Source organism: Thamnophis elegans, chromosome 12, assembly GCF_009769535.1.
Source record: "Thamnophis elegans isolate rThaEle1 chromosome 12, rThaEle1.pri, whole genome shotgun sequence".
Taxonomy (NCBI): Eukaryota; Metazoa; Chordata; class Lepidosauria; order Squamata; family Colubridae; genus Thamnophis; species Thamnophis elegans.
The window spans coordinates 38,098,608-38,115,501 of NC_045552.1; the positions used below are offsets into that span (position 1 = coordinate 38,098,608).

At 43.2% G+C, this 16,894-nt stretch overlaps 1 protein-coding gene across 1 annotated transcript in view; it reads left to right on the top strand.

The window, feature by feature from the left end:
- Positions 1 to 16,894, top strand: part of AR (androgen receptor) — a 184,123-nt gene that overhangs the window by 107,100 nt on the left and 60,129 nt on the right. The window contains exon 3 of the mRNA XM_032227793.1: positions 9,292 to 9,408. Within this exon, the coding sequence (XP_032083684.1) occupies positions 9,292 to 9,408 (117 nt within the window). The remainder of the gene's footprint in view (positions 1 to 9,291; positions 9,409 to 16,894) is intronic.

Sequence of the window (16,894 nt, forward strand, 5' to 3'; positions counted from 1 at the left end):
CCGGCACGTGAACTTGGAAAGCAGAGGGATTGTTCCCATTGTAGCTTGATACATGAGGCCCTGGGATTGGACTCTGGCTCCTGCGGTAAGCAGTGGGCTGTTCAAGGAGAGGCCACCCTGTGGCTTGGGGGGCCACCAGCCATCCCAGCTTTTGCAGGAAATGGATATTTGTTCACGATAGCAAATGAAAAGCAAGTCCTATGCAGCCCATGAAGGTGTAGGCCAGGGGTGTCCAAACTTGGGAACTTTAAGACTTGTGGACTTCAACTCCTATGCTGGCTGGGGAATTCTGGGAGTTGAAGTCCACAAGTCTCAAAGTTCCCAAGTTTGGACACCCCTGGCGTAGGCCTTTCTCTTGAGTTGGTTCGTCAAAGAGGTGCTTTTTAATGTGTGCCTTATTGGAGAGGTTGAAAGAGTTGAACCAATTAAATGATGGGATTACATTTATTAAATTTTGTCTGTATGTGTGTGAATTATTTTAAGCTTCAATATACCCAGACATTTTTGGATCCAGTCTCCACAGTTTCTGCCTATCAGCACAATTTATTGAAGTGGAGAGGGGGAGGGGGAGAAGATATCAATCCTCTTGTCATGGGAATTATTCTTGCCTGGGACTTTAAAAGTGGTGACCACAAAAAAAAACACAATAAAACCAAGATGCACGTTTGTGCCATATCTTGGTCAGATCATTTTAATTGTTCAATTAAAGAATCTTTTCTAATTTTGGCTGCTTTCTGCAACCATCTCATTCTGAAGCCGATTCCTTCTGTGCACAAAAGGAGTTTAACAGGATTAACTGGCAAGGAAGATTCCTGGGAGGGGACGGGAGCTTTGGGGAAAAAAACGTGGAGCTTTTCCCAGAAATTCTTGGAAAAAGCTTCAAAACACTGATTTGTGATGGGGTTAATTCAGGAAAACTTGTCCATTATCAAACAAAAAGTGGAGGAAAGAGCTAAAGAGGCGAAGTACATTTGGATTCAAGCATGCCACAGTAAAATTTGGATGTGACGTGAAAACAATCTCGTTTTTTGGGCTTCTCAGTCGGTAGGTGCCTGGCCTAAGAAATCAAGTTATCTTGAGCCTCATAGTCCTTGGATGAAAGACCACGGGGAAGTCCAGGCCTCCCAGTAGGCCAGATTGGGAAATCACACAATAAAATAGCCTCCATGTTGTTGCTAACAAAGATGCCAGGTTGTGTACATATTGTCCCCAGGCATTCAGCATTCAACTGCAAGGTCCGTTTGCTAATACTTTCTGTTTGATGAAACTTTATGTGAGAATGTTGGGGGTATAGATAACGAAGTAGATTTCAGCAAAGAGATCGTAGATTAGTTTTTATTGGTTACCATTCCTGTGATGCAACTGATCCAGCCAGCTTGAAAAGAGCAAGTTGCCAAACAGAAGTTCCTCTGGGCCAATCTAGTTGATGGGAGTTTTGGTGGTAATGTTGTTTCCCATGCCACCAGAGTTAGTGTGCTAATATGTTGTGGACTACTTGAAAATAATAATTGCTAGCTTAATTAAAAGGCTGTGTGGTGCAATTTTGATTAAGAAAGGTAATCAGATAAGTCATATCTCACCAGTCTTGCCTCTCAAAATGATGATTGCAAATGAAAACTTCCACTTTGCTTCTTGCACTGTTATTATGTATGTCCCCCCTCATTTCTGCTACTGGCCTCTCTCTTTTTCCTTCACTTAATTATTTGCTCTCTTGCCCCATTTTATTTATCCATCTAATTTATAGAGCCTCCCATCTCATGAGCAAGAGGCTCTGAGGACAGTACAAGAAAACTAAATAAATTTCACATTTATTATCATTAACAAATATTTAAAACATTGAAAACTAAAAGAGGTTAAACAGGAATATTAGGCAGAAAGATCTTGATAGTTACAGGAGCCACAGTATCAGTTGACTGCTCTCTGGGTTCCCAGGCCTGCTAGCATAACCGTGCCTTGAGGGACCTTCAACGCTTAGAAGCCATGAGGCCATCCTCAGTCTAGCAGGGAAGAGATTCCACAGTGTAGAAGCACAGCGGAAATGGCCTTCCACCAAGGACTCACCCAATGGAGCTCCTTAGACGAAGGAACCTGTCAGAAGAGGCCCATTCTGTCAGATCTGGTCAGATGGGCAGCCATGAAATTAGGGGAGGGCGATTCATCAGACACTTCCGTCCCATGCCGTGGAATAGAATTTTGAGAATAGAATAGAATTCTTTCTTGGCCAAATGTGATTGGACACACAAGGAATTTGTCTTTGGTGCATGAGCTCTCAGTGTACATAAAAAAGACAAGATATGTTGGTCAAGAATCCTAAAGTACAACACTTAATGATAGGCACAAGGTTCAAATAAGCAATCAGAAAACAATCAATATCCATATAAATTGTAAGTATACATGCAACAACGTTACAGTCCTGCAGGTATAAGTGGGAGGAGATGAGTGATAAGAACGATGAGAAGACTAATAGTAATAGTAATGCAGCCTTAGCTTAGGAGAGCTTTTAAGGTCAACACCAGCTATTTGAATTGGGCCTGGAAAAACACTGGTACTCAATATAACTTGTAGTAAAGAGCTATAACATGGGCTCTACCAGAAGCTGATATAAATGCTGCTGCATTTTGCCCCAGATGGTTTCCGGTACTCTTCAAAGGCAGCCTCTTGAACCCCTAACTTTTTTCCTAGACTTTTCCCAATCTTACTTCCTTTCCTCTCATTTATTTCCTTCCTACTTTTCTCCTTTCCCATCTTCTTTACAGTCTCTTTCCTTTCTCTGGGAGTGTCTATGGAGATTGTCAGTAGTCCAGGTCATGGTTGTCCCAAAGGTGCTGTTTCAAGAGGCAACTGGACTTTCTGGATTTTCTTTGAAGACATTTCGCTTCCCATCCAAAAAGCTTCTTCAGCTCTGGTTGGATTGTGGGGAATGGAAGGATTTATACTCCTTGCAGAGAGCTGGTCATTTGCATCCTTTTAGAGGGTCGTTGAGGCCACTTGGAGGTTTGCCTGTGTCCTCAGCATCACCTGAGTGGTGCAAATGGGCATGGGGACTTTCTTTGGGAGAGTTTTAAGCTCAGAAAGAATGAGTCATACTGACAAGTCCCCCACTTTTTTCTCCCAAACCCTCTGATTCCACCTTCCACGTTATCCCTGATTTTGTCTTCTTCCCACCAGCTCTCTCCTCGTTCTTGTTTCTCCCTGATGATTTTCACAAACTTTGTTCCTCCTGTCTCCTGAGGTTGCAGGGCTTTTCATGCTGTTTCCTCCTGGGCACCTTCATGTTTCCTCCAAGTAGCTCCTGATGAAACCCAACCCTTCTCCTCCTCTCTTTTCTTCAATGCAACATTTCTGCATGAGTTCAGCCTTTGAACTGGGACAGTTTTTTAAAAATCCTTCTTGCCCAATTATTAAATTATCTTGTGGTATCTTTGTTAGTTACAGATGGAGATAAGAATATGCACACTGCTTGTTCTTTTTTTTGTCAAAGTAACCAAATTTATTGCCTGCTTAGGCTTTCCTGATTGCTCCCTTTGTCTCCAGCAGCCCTCCCCCCCTCTTTTGCCCAGGAACTTTTCCTTGGCAGAGAACCTTTGGCCAGTCTCACCTTTTTCACTTTTTTCCCCAGGCAACTGTGTTACTCTTCAAGAGGAAGAGTAGGGGTACCAAGAGGTACAAGCTGCATTGCTTGAATGGTGCACAACTCTCAAAGCAGCTAAGACTTGCCATCCAAGGAAAGGGAGACAAAGAAGCAGCCAGGATAGAATACATAATGACAGAGTTTGGAAGGAATCTTGGAGACCTTGGAGACCCATGGTGGCAAACTTATGGAACATGTGCCAGAGGTGGAACACAGAGCCCTCACAGTGGGCATGCATGCCGTTGCCAGCTGCTCTTCTGGGTTAAAAAACAGACTGCTTTTTGTGCCATTTTTGTGCCAGGTTTTTGTGCCATTTTCAGGCTGAAAAATGGCCCAGAAATGACTCAAAAATGGCCTGAAAACAGCCCAAAACCATCCTGAAAACAGCCCCAAAACGGCCTGAAAACAGCCTCAAAACAGGAATGCACACACCAGCCAGCTAGTCTTCAGCTTTCTGGTGCCCTGGTGCGCAAACATGCATGCGCATTCCAGTTTGGGCACATTACTGTTCTAGGCCAACGCTCTGCTTGAGCCAGGAGCCCCTGTGCCATTCTGGACAAATGGCTGTCCAATCTTCTCAAAAGTCTCCAGGGATGGAGCACGGAGCAGAGGGCTTTTTAGAGGCCATGTGTCCAGGAACAAATGAGATCCTTTCTTTTTCTCTGCCCATTTGTCTAATGAAGCATCGTTTGGCATCTTAAAAAGCCACACATTAATTTCAGCATAAAGCTTTGGCGACAAAGGCCATTGGTTGTTCTCCAAAAGTAACTTGGTATTATACAGATCTCCTTGAGGGAGGTAGCTGAGTAACAAGCATATTTAATTTCTCAAGAACTTCTTTTTTTTTTTTTGACTTCTTTTTACTTCTTACTGAGCTTTGGAAAGTGCTTATCTCAGCTGATTGGAGAGGACCAGAGTCTTTAGTGGACTTTTAGAAGGTCTATTTTGGAAGGCTAAATAAATATTTTAACTGACACTGAGAAATTATTTTGAATTGTTCTATAGTTTGGATTTTATTTTGTTTACCATGCAAGATAAATAAATGATAGTAAGTTAGAAACATAGGGGGGACCCCCTCTGGAGAGATTTTGATGTGACTGATTGTCAGCTGTTTCTCATCCTGTTTGCACCATAAACCTTGAGCTGCCATAAGATTCTATAGTTTGTCTGCAGCAGAAGAACAATAAGGACACTGTGGTTCAGTGGCTAAGACGCTGAGCTTGTCGATCAGAAAGTTTGGCAGTTCGGCGGTTCGAATCCCTAGAACCGCGTAAAGGAGTGAGCTCCCGTTACCGGTCACAGCTTCTAGCAGTTTGAAAGCTCGTAAAAAATGCAAATAGAAAAATAGCATCTTTGGTGGGAAGGTAACAGCATTCTGTGTGCCTTCGGTGTTTAGTCATGCCGGCTACATAACCACGGAGACGTCTTCGGACAGCACTGGATCTTCGGCTTTGAAATGGAGATGAGCACCGCCCCCTAGAACCGGGAATGACTAGCACATATCTCTGAGGGGAACCTTTACCTAAAAGTAATAATAAGAACACAGAAGACCCAAGATAAGTAATCAGCATATCAACAAGAAAGAGCATGCCTCCCCTTTCTTTTTTATTTAAAACTGATAGCTCTCCCGTCAGATGGCCATAGGTAGCCAGAGCAGTTAGCAGTGATTCAAAAGTCCAGAAAAGCTCCAAATAAAACTGCAAACCAAGCAGGCTGCAGCTGTCTAAAGCCTTGGAAGCCATAAAGAGATAATTGCCCCCATGAGTCTCACTCGGAAATCACTTAGAACGGGGACAGAAGAGGACTGGAATGGAGTTGCATTTTTGGCCCAACTGGAATTCTAACAATAGTTCTAAGGGACCGATTTAGAGAGTTCCTATTTAATAGACTGTTGTCAAATGCCGCAACCTAGGGTGTCTTTAATTTAGTTAAGTGCAAAAGGTTTGCCAAGATACACTTATCAATGAGCTGGTAACACGTGCTGCAACTGGTCCATTGCCATTTTGCAAACAAGCCTAAAAACATTGGTTGAAGGCAGAGGATCAATCTGGAAAGGGTTCTCAAGCATTGTGCCTCACCAGAGGATAAGCAGGGCAGTGGTCGAGAAAAGGCAAAGTATGTTTAACCTGGAGAAGAAAAGATTGCCGCAACTATTTCAAGGGCTGTTGCCCAGGTCGTGAGGAGCAGGAATATCACCTCTGAGCAGAAATCACAGAAACACAGCTTTTGGCTGCAAATTCCTTTGACAATGCAACCAGTCAGTGATAAAACCCAGCCATCGCTTATTGTGGAGATAGCCTGAATGGCTGCACTTGGTTGAGAATGCTTGCGAATCCATTATCTCTTACATCAAATAGATGGTTAGAGTTGATCTGTGATGGCGAGCCTATGGCACGCATGCCACAGGTGGCATGCAGAGCCATATCTGCCGGCACGAGAACTGTCAGCTCCAGCGTGCATGCACACGCCAGCCAGCTGATTTTCAGCCTTCCAGAGGACTGGGTGAGGCTGTTTTCACCCTCCCCAGGCTTCCAGAAAGCCTCCGGGCCTTAGGAAGGACAAAAAACGGGCCCAACAGTCTACTGGAAATTCAGAAACAATCTGTTTCTAGCTTCTGGGGGGCCCGGGGGAGGCCGTTTTCACCTTCCCCAGGCTCCAGGAAAGCCTACCGAAAGTTAGTTTTTGGCACCCAACAACAAAAAGGTTAACCATCTCTTGACTAGATGATCTCCAAATACTTTCAAGCCAATATATACTTACTTCTTTTCTCTCTTGCTCCCTCAATTGGCTCCTTTGCCCTCCTCCTATCCTGTTTGAACTTCCACCCGTATAGGAATGCTGTTTTTGCCTTGCTTCCACTTAGCATTCTATCTTGGTCCACGTTTCTCTGCACCTACTTTCTTCTCAAGTCCTCCATAACTTAAAATAATGTTTTTTTTAAAAATCTGCCATTTTCGTACTATATTCTTTTTACACCCCAAGGCTGCCTTGAATTTTGCAAGAGGCAGATTAGGAATATGACTATGCTGATGTAATTAGTAAGGCAGTTTCAGAGCTGTGCTCTTCTGAAGTTGTGAAAGTGCACTAATAACAGAACTGAATGCATCCTTGTGATTGTATCCTTCATGTCAGAGTAGGAGAGGTGGTGGGATCATCTGTTAATTCAGAGAACTGTACTGCCCAGGCCAGCCTAGCCCAAGGATCTCTTTCCAGCTGGCATGTTAAGCTGAAGATTAAAGGAGAAAGAAACACCGGGATCCTACTGAAAGAGTGGTGGGAATCGTGGGAAATGTCCAAAATTCAAGACCACCATTTTTGGGCTGCCTCTGGGACAAGGCATGCTAAAGTAACCAAAGCTGGTAATGTTTGTGCTCATGCTGAGCACTGGCTTCCCGTGCCACCTGGATGTTTATGAATAGTCTGTATCCCCAATCCAGCCAGATGGATAATATCACCAAAATTGGCCATACTGTTCTCAGGAAGGTGGAAGTTAATATTCTATTTAGTCTTCCTGTTGTGGTCAGCCGGCAGCCTGTGGAGCTGGCAACAGAATCGGACAGTGAGGAGGTTGGGGAGGAAGATGGCCCAGTCCTAGAGTCTGCGGAAGGCTCTGATGAGGGCTCTGCGTCGGACGCAGAGAGGGGGTTAGGGCCATCTGGGAGGCCTCCAGAGCCTCCAGAGTCAGACATCAGCGAGGCGGAAGAACAGGGAAAGCCTGTTCCAGTGCGTGCATGCACAGAGCTGCCAGAAGGCAAGAACAGTTAAGACAAAAGGGACAACTCAGGAGTAAGGCTTGGAGATGATTGGCCCCTCCCATAAGACATAAAAGAGGAGTAAAGACACATGAGCCTTTGCAGGAAGCAAGTCTGGTCGGTTTAAATTCTGAAGCTCTGTTTTGACTCTGTGCTCCATATGGCCTTGCCAAACTAATTTGCAATTAGATCTTTGGCACATTTCAAGAGAGGTAAAAATGGTGCTTATCAGCCTTATCCCAAAAGACTTTTGGCAGACTTCTGTTGGACCCTTTACAAACTATTTGCGACTCACTATGGGCTGTGAATGAACATAATTCACAGCCATTGAAATAAAAAGAGGGCTTTTGGCACAAAGCATATGCTTTTTACTGTCTCAGGAAGCCTAGGTCAGAACACTTCCCCCAAATAAGGGCAATTCTAAATTTTGATTTTTCCTATCCGAGATTCATTGTAAGGATATCTTGAGCCCTTCTATCGCTTGTTGGATTTGTCGTCTGCTGGGTACAGAGTTGGTGAGGCCTGCTGAGCCTCTTCCTTGAGGCCTAGCAATGACTCACGTTCTCCCAACAGAAGCCAGAGTGTGGCAGCCCAAACATCTGGTTTCCAGCCTTTGCTCAGCAGCTGGAATTCGGCCTGCTTCTGATGTGCCTCTGCCCGAGGGATCTTTGGGGTAGAGACATTAAGTAGGAGCACGTTCTCCAGTGTTCAGGTGCAGTGTATTATGACCGACACTTTTTATATTTTACATAAATGACCTTTGCGATCATATCATAAGCGTTCTCTCTGCTGATGATGTAAAACTAGTCAACACCTCTGTCAATGCTGCTGCCCTACATAGGTGTCAGAATGGTCAAACAATTGGCAGCTCCAAATCTCAACCAACAAATGTTTTGTCTTACACATTGGCAAAAAAATCAGAAAACCAAAATATAAGGTGGGCAGACACAACCTCATGGATGACCCTCACTCTGTCAAGGACCTTGGAGTAATCATCTCTAAAGATCTAAGTGCCAGAGCCCACTGTAACAGCATTGCCAAAAAGGCATTAAGAGTTGTTGACCTAATCCTGTGTAGCTTCTTCTCTAATAACACTGTACAACTAACCAGAGCATACAAAACATTTGCTAGACCAATCTTCGAATACAGCTCATCTGTCTGGAACCCGCACTGCATGTTGGACATTAATACAATTGAGATATTTCACGAGAAGAGTCCTCCACTTCTCTGCTCGCAACAGAATCCCTTATGCCACCAGGCTTGAAATTTTGGGCTTAGACAATTTAGAATTACGCCGCCTTTGGTCTGACCTAAGTGTAGTACGTAAAATTATCTGCTACAATGCCCTACTTGTCAATGAATACTTCAGCTTCAACAGCAATAATACACAAGCACACAATAGATACAAACTCAAGGTGAACTGCTCCAAACTCGATTGCAGAAAATACAACTTCAGCAACAGAGTGGTCAATACCTGGAATGCACTACCTGACTCTGTGGTTTCTTCCCCAAATCCCCAAAACTTTAACCTATGACTGTCTACTGCTGACCTCACCCCATTCCTAAGAGGTCTGTAAGGGGCAGGCATAAGCGCACCAATGTGCCTACCATCCCTATCCTACTATCCTCACTTATTCGTATCCATTTCCTGTATTCATGATGATGTTTATACTTATATCTGTCATACATGCTTGAGAAAATAAATAAAATAAAAATAAATAAACATACAGAAATGGTGGGTAGGCACCTCATTCATCACTCCCATCATTTTTCCTTCCCTTGATTAAAACCCCTCAAGTCTGATATGATTTATTGATGCATTCATGTATTTGTGTTTTTAATTGCAACAAAGTCACCCCCCCCCAAACTGTTCTGATCTTTGACAAATTTTACTGCATCTTTTTAAAGGTAAACAAAAGTATCTCTGTGCCAGCCGAAATGACTGCACCATTGATAAATTCCGAAGAAAAAACTGTCCCTCCTGTCGCCTGAGAAAATGCTACGAAGCAGGGATGACCCTTGGAGGTAAGTTCTGCCCCCCTTTTGCCACTGGTGGGTTCACCAAAATTATATGCTCTGCTCTTTGGGTGTTCCAGAATTAATGAAGCTGAAACTCCTATCTGAAATCACAGGAGAAAAGATCAAAGTTTATGCCAGGTGTGTGTATTACATTAGGGCTATTCACTGACGAGCCCTTGAGAAATTCACAACTTTTATCACACAAGTCAGTGAAATGGGTCTTCTGTGTCTTTATGCAGGAAGCAATCCCATCCCATCAAACTCAAATGAACCTGAGCCTATCACAAAGGCAGGTGTCCATATGCCCTAGCCAAGGGACAAAAAGTAGCTGGATGAGATATTACCTTGAGAAATCAGGAGGAAAAAAAAGATTGCCTTTAAGCAAAAACTTTAGGAAAGGTAATGTGTGGGCAAAATAAGAATTAGAATATAGCTTGCATACCTGTCTATCTTTGTATTTTAATAGTATCTCCTAGTAAGCTTTTTTTCTAAGATAAACAGTCTCAATTGCTATATCCTCTGTTCAAGCCCCTGTTTATCTTGGTCGCCCTTTTCTCCAAGCTATCTGACACCCCTTGGTTGCTTTGGTTGGGGTCAGATCAAGATTGGATTAGATTTAGATTAGAATCTTTATTGTCACTTTGAATGTACACTAATTGGCATACATTAAAATGAAAGTTCATTGCATGCAGCTCTCAAAGGGTCACCACCTCCAATCTACGCTACATAAACATGACTAAATAAATAAATAAGCATATACCCACATATATGACACCGAGAAACAATACAGTCTAGTTCAGATGTATACACGTACATGGCGAGAAAAATGAATCTTACAAGTTTACCAGATGGATAAAGGAATAAAGTTGTTACAAAATCTGATAGTCCTGCTAGAAATGCTTCAAAACCTCCCCCCCCCCCACCAGAGGAGAGCAACAGAAACATACAGTGGGGTGGGCGTGTAGGGTCTCTAACAGTGCTTCAAGCTCTAAGCACCAAGTGCTTATAAGCAATATCCTGAATAATGGGAAGCGAGCTTCCTATAATCTTCTCCACTGTCCTTACCACTCTCTATATTGACCTTCTATCCAAGGCTCTGCTGTCACCAAATCAAACAGTGATGCAATGTGTTAAACACTCTCAATTGTGCTGCTGTAAAAAGTGGCCAGGACAGAAGGAGAAAGATGTGCTCTCCTCATCCGACGTAGGAAATGCAGATGCTGGTTTGCATGCTTCACTAAGGATGACATGTGGAGAGACCAAGTCAGATTACTAGTTATCTGCAGCCCCAGATACAGTACTTAATACTATTAACCACCTCAACAGCTGTATCCTTGATACTGTGGAGTATGACTATGTGACTCTTTCTAAAATCTTTTATACCTACAATATTCTGATCTTGGAGGTATTCTGGTCCAACTACCTGCCCAAGTCAGAAGATCTCCTCCATCCCAGACAAATGATTGTCTAAAAATAGTTGTCTGTCTCTAAACCCATAAAAAAATGTAAGTGGATAAGAAAGACTAATTAGACAGTAAGCTATAGAGAAAATTTTTGTTGTGAGGGACCCCTGGACCCAGTGCTGTTTTTACCAAACACACACACACACACACACACACACACACACACACACAGACCCCATAATTTATTGTGGACTATCAACTTAATCTCATGAGTATTTTAAGTTTCACATGAACAAGAGGTGGTATTCAGCAGGTCCTGACCAGTTCAGAAAACCAATATATATCACCTCTGGCTCGCCCCACTCCATCTATTCTCTGCTTCCTGAGTTCAGGCTGATCAGGAAGAAATAGGGATTTTACAGTATCCTTCCCTTGGAGATGGGAGGGAATGGAGATTTTTCTTTCATGTAGGAAAGGTCTATCTCATTCATCTATTACAGGGGTCCCCAAACTTGGCAACTTTAAGACATGGACCTCAACTCCCAGAATTCTAGAAATTGAAGTCCACAAGTCTTAAAGTTGCCAAGTTTGAAGACCTCTGATCTATTAGTTGTTTGAGGGTGATAATCAGGGGTGGGCTGTTGGGGGTTTGCAGAGGTTCGGGAGAACCGCTAGCTAAGATTCTGTGCAGCTTGAAGAACCCCCAAATCCCACTCCTGGCTGGCCCCGCCCACCCCAGGAATCCCCATGCGGCCCATTTTGGATGCAGATAAGTGCAGGGCATGTATTGAGGCTTGGGGAGGGTGAAAAATGGGCCTACCAGAAGTTTGTTTCTGGCCTCCAGAGGGCCTCCAGAGTGTGGGGAGGCCGTTTTCGCCCTCCTGGAGGCTTGAATTAAGCTTCCGGAGCCTGGGGAGGGCAAAAATGCCCCCCTGCCATTGTGCAGGAGGACAACTAGGCCATGCCCACCATGGCCATGCCCATCCAGCAACTGGGCAGAGAATCCCTTGTTAAAATTTTTGAAGCCCATCCCTGGTGATAATAAACATGTGGATGAGGACAAGCCAGTAGATAGCATCTTCTTAGATTTCAAAAAGCAGTTGATAAAGTTCCTCATCAAAGACATATCAATAAGCAGAACAGCCATGGAATAAAATCAGATCTTTTTGCAGATAAGAGAACTGGCTAAAGAATAGGAATCCTGGGACTCTGCCTATGATAGGGGCTTTTTAATACATTTATGAATGATCTGGAACAGTAAAGCATTAGTGATATTGACATGGCAGGTGCTATTCAATGTCAGCAAGGGTAAAGTGATGCACATTGGTACCAAAATCCTAAATGCTCATACAAATGTTGTAATGATTAGGGGACTGAAAGCTAAAACATATGAAGAACGGTTGCAGGAACTGGGTATGTCTAGTTTAATGAAAAGAAGGTCTAGGGGTGACATGATAGCAGTGTTACAATATCTCAGAGGTTGCCACAAAGAAGAGGGAGTCAAGCTATTCTCCAAAGCATCTGAGGGTAGAACAAGAAGCAATGGGTGGGAACTAATCAAGGAGAGAAGCAACTTAGAAGTGAGGAGAAATTTCCTGACAGTGGGAACAATTAATCAGTGGAACAACTTACCTCCAGAAGCCGTGAAAGCTCCAACACTGGAAGTTTTTAAGAAGAGATTGGACAACCATTTGCCTGAAGTGGTGTAGGGTTTCCTGCCTAAGCAGGGGGTTGGACTAGAACACCTCCAAGGTTCCTTCTAATTCATTTTATTCTGTTCTGTTCTGTTCTATTCTATTCTAAATTAACAGGATCAATTAACAATGACTGATGGAGGAAAAAGACCTTGGAGCAATGATCAACAGATCAATGGAGGGGCTAATACAGTCAGCATCTACTGTTTTAAAAAAAGCCAACAACATGTTAGGAGTAATAAGAAATGGCACTGAAAACAGAGATGGCAATATCATAATGTTCTTATATGAATCAATGGTACGACCAGGTCTGGAATATTATGTGCAGTTCTAGTAGCTGCTCCTCAAAGAAATAGATAATAGAACTAGAGAAAGTTCAGGGGAGGAGAGCTAAGATGATGAAGGGGTTGAAGCAGCATCTCCCGAAAGGAGGCGAATGAAAGGAGACATGATTGAAATATACAGAATTGACATGATGTGGATTAAATGGGCACCTAGAAGCTATTTTTCTCTTTCCCCAAAGATGAGACCTAGAGGGCCGTTCAGTGAAATTGAATCCTGGGAGGATCAGGACAGCCAAGGACCTCTTTTTTTTCTAACACAATGCATAATTAAACTTTCAAATTCACTATTATGAAATGTTGTACCAGCTCCCAGCTTAGCTGGCTTGAAAAATGGGTTTGACTGATTTATGGAAATCACCAGGATCAATTAGCCTTGATGAAATGAGACCATCTGTGAATGGAATAGCAGGGAGATTGGTGGGCTTCCTTACAGCCTTTTTTGTGCACTGTGAGAACAAACTGCTGGATTACATCGGTGAAGAGTCTGATCTAGCCGCTCTGCCAGGTTTTTGTCAAGCATCTCTCAAAAAATAGTCCATAGGTTAGTGGGGTGGCTGACAGGCTAGGATGAAGCAGCAGAGAACTTTATCAGTTTGCAATGCGAACATATTCTCAGCTCACACTTTCTCTGCACCACCATCTGGGCTGGACTGTTCTAGTACACTTTTCTGACCCTCTTCTGGAAAACTGGCAAACCTAGATCCACTGATCTTCCAAAAATAGCCCAAAATCAAGGATGGATTATTCCAGAACATTAATGCTGAGCCAGACAGGTGTGTCTGTGTGTGTGTGTGTGTGTCTGTTTGTGTGTCTGTCTATGTGTGTAGGTTTATTCACTTGCCCAGAGCACAATCTTTACTTAGTAAATGCAACCTATTCAACATGTCAAATTAAGGAATCCCCTTTCCAGTTGATCAGCATGATCAAATAGAGTTATGAATTAGGAGTTAGGGAATCTCTCCCTTTATAAATTAAGGAAATGAAGGCCTCTTCAACGAGGTGAAGAAATGAAGTTCTTCACCTAGTTGAATCTCATTCATTACTTGAATTCAAGATTTCAAGTCAGGATTTCTTAATGAGTCATGTAATATTCTGCAAAAAATACCATTGGGTTCTGGGGTCTTGTTCATTGTAAATGTTTTAATTGCTTCATTAGTTTTATCTTATGTTATGGTTCAATTAAAAGTCTCTTTTTGCAAAGAAAGTAGATTGCGGCATGATCATTTTAAAACTGACATTTGTCAGTTACAGACCCACCTGGTGGTGATAATGTCTATCCCACATTATTTTTAACTTACCAAGCAATAGTTTATGGCCTACTTTGTCAAATGCTTTACTAAAACCCAAGTATGTATTTCTTTGGTCCACTAATTTAGTCACTTTGTCAAAGAATGAAATAAGATTTGTTTAGCATGTTCTGTTTCTGACAAACCTGTGTTGGCTTCGGGAGGACCAATTATTCCCTTTAATTTTTTTCTTGTTTTTTATATGTTGAAAAAACTTTTTTCTATTATTTATGCCTTATTTATATGTCCCTCTCCCCATTTTTTGTATTTATCTTTTTTTTTCTTTCAGTTTATCAGGAGATTTTTGTGCAGCCATGCTGGGGGTTTTCTTTTTCAGTGGTATTGAACTTGCCTGGCCTTTATAATCATATTTTTAGAGCTTCCCAAGCTTCTTGTTTTTCCCTTTAAGATTTATATCTTTGCAATACTTCATATAAGGGAAGCGGTGGCTCAGTAGCTAAGATGCTAAGCTTGTCGATCACAAAGGTTGGCAGTTCAAATCCCAGCACCACGTAACAGAGTGAGCTGAGCTTCCATTACTTGTCCCAGCTTCTGCCAATCTAGCAGTTTGAAAGCACATAAAAAATGTAACTAGAAAAATAGGGACCACCTTTGGTGGGAAGATAACAGCATTCTGTGCCCCTTTGGCATTTAGTCATGCTGACCACAGGGATGTCTTCAGACAGCTCTGGCTCTTTGGTTATGAAATGGAGATAAGCACCGCCCCCTAGAGTCAGGAACGACCAGCTCATATGTGCAAGGGGAACCTTTAATCCTTCCTATGCTTTTTTAAAATCTAAGACACTGGTTTGATTATAGTGTATGGTTTGTGTTTGCATTACACTGAATTTCAGTATGACTTGGATACTCTCCCACAAAGTTCCAGCAGCTTCAACCCCCTCTGTTGTGTCTTCTCTGTTAGTAAGAATTAGGTCCACTATAGCTTTCCCTCTAATTCTCTCCTATGCCTTTTGGGTGACAAAGTTGTCAGGTAGGTTGGTCAGGGACATGTTCAATCTCCCACTTGATGCAGAGTCTGTCTCCCAGTTGATATCAGGGTATTAAAGTCCCTTTGAGTGTTTGCATATAAGCATCTGAGTCCTGTATGACTGACCCTGCCTATGCTTCCTATATCTCCTACTTTATTTCTGAGTTTTTCTTGGCCAGAATATCTTCTATAATGAAGACCAATCAAGCTGCCTTTTCCTTTTTTGAAAGGGCTTGTAAAAGATGCTTTTAAAAGAGGTTAATCATTTAACTCATTAACCATGTTACATTTGGCTAGGAGCAGAGAGATTTATTGTTCCCTTTGAAGTTTGAACTAGTTGTTCTACAAATTGTGTCACATATTAAATAAGGGCATTTGTCCACAAAGAAGCCCCTCCCCAGTCCAGTACTTTCCCCTTTGAGGTGCCAGAGAAGGTGGTCAGCTAGATGAGGATAAAAAAGGGTGGTGGGTGTTTGGAAGTACCTCTGAGGCTTGTTTAGGTTGACTTGGAGCCCAAAGCTAAGAGGAAAGGAAGTGTGTGGGTATAATTCCTTTTCTCTTGGCTGTGGATCAGGGGAGAAATTCAGCAGGTTCTAACAGGTTCTGGAGAACTGGTAGTGGAAATTTTGAGTAGTTTGGAGAACTGGCAAATACCACAACTGGCTGGCCCCAAACTGGGATGGGAATGAAGATTTCGCAATATCCTTCCCCTGGAGTGGGGAGGGAATGGAGATTTTGCAGTATCCGTCTCCTGGAATGTGGAGGGTATGGGGATTTTCCAGTATCCTTCCCCTGGAGTGGGGAGGGAATGGATATTTTGCAGTGTCCTTCTCCTGGAATGGGGAGGGAATGGCGATTTTGCAGTATCCTTCCCCTGGAGTTAGGTGGGAATGGAGATTTTGCAGTATCCTTCCCCTGGAGTGTGATGGAAATGGGGATTTTGCAGTATCCTTCCCCTGGAGTTGGGTGGGAATGGAGATTTTGCAGTATCCTTCCCCTGGAGTGGGGAGGGAATGGAGTTTTTGCAGTATCCTTCCCCTGCCACACCCACCAATAGTAAAAAAAAATGTTGAATTTCACCACTGCTGTGGATCCTTCATTGATCCAACTTTAGAAACCCATGTACGCACTTGCCAAGATAAAGTGACGTTGTCCTTTCTCATAGGCCTTTGTAGAGAAGATCATTAGAAGTTCTCTGGATCACCCTTGGGACATGGCTCCTAAAATCTTCCTTGGAGAAAGAAACAATATTTTCCCTTCCTTTTGTTTTTCCTTTTTCTTAGAAGCCATGTTGCCTTGAAAGCTCCGCTTGCTCAGAGCTCTCTCTCTGCCCCCCTTCTCCTTTCTTTTGCCACTTCCTTTCATAGGCCCTCTTTCTCGGCACATCTCAGTGGTTCTCATAGGCCAGTGATAGCTAACCTTTTTGTTGTCATGTGCCGAAAGCACATGAGTGCGCACGACAGCATGAGGGAGCATCCATAATGCAGTGCAGGGCTACCCCACATGCCCCACCCCGTGCATGTGCACACAGCCCCTGCATGCCACCCCTATGCATGTGTGTGTGACCCCCACATGTGCGCTCCACCCCTGTGCATGTCTCAGCAGAGCCCCAAAAACCAGTTGGCCAGCAGGAGGTGCACGGAGATGCGTGGTGGAGCTGAGCTGGGGTGATGGCTCATGTTTGCACAGAGAGGGCTCTGTGTGCCACCTGTGGCATACGTGGCATAGGTTCGCCATTATGGTCTTAGGCTCATGACTAGGTATAGGAGAATCCAAA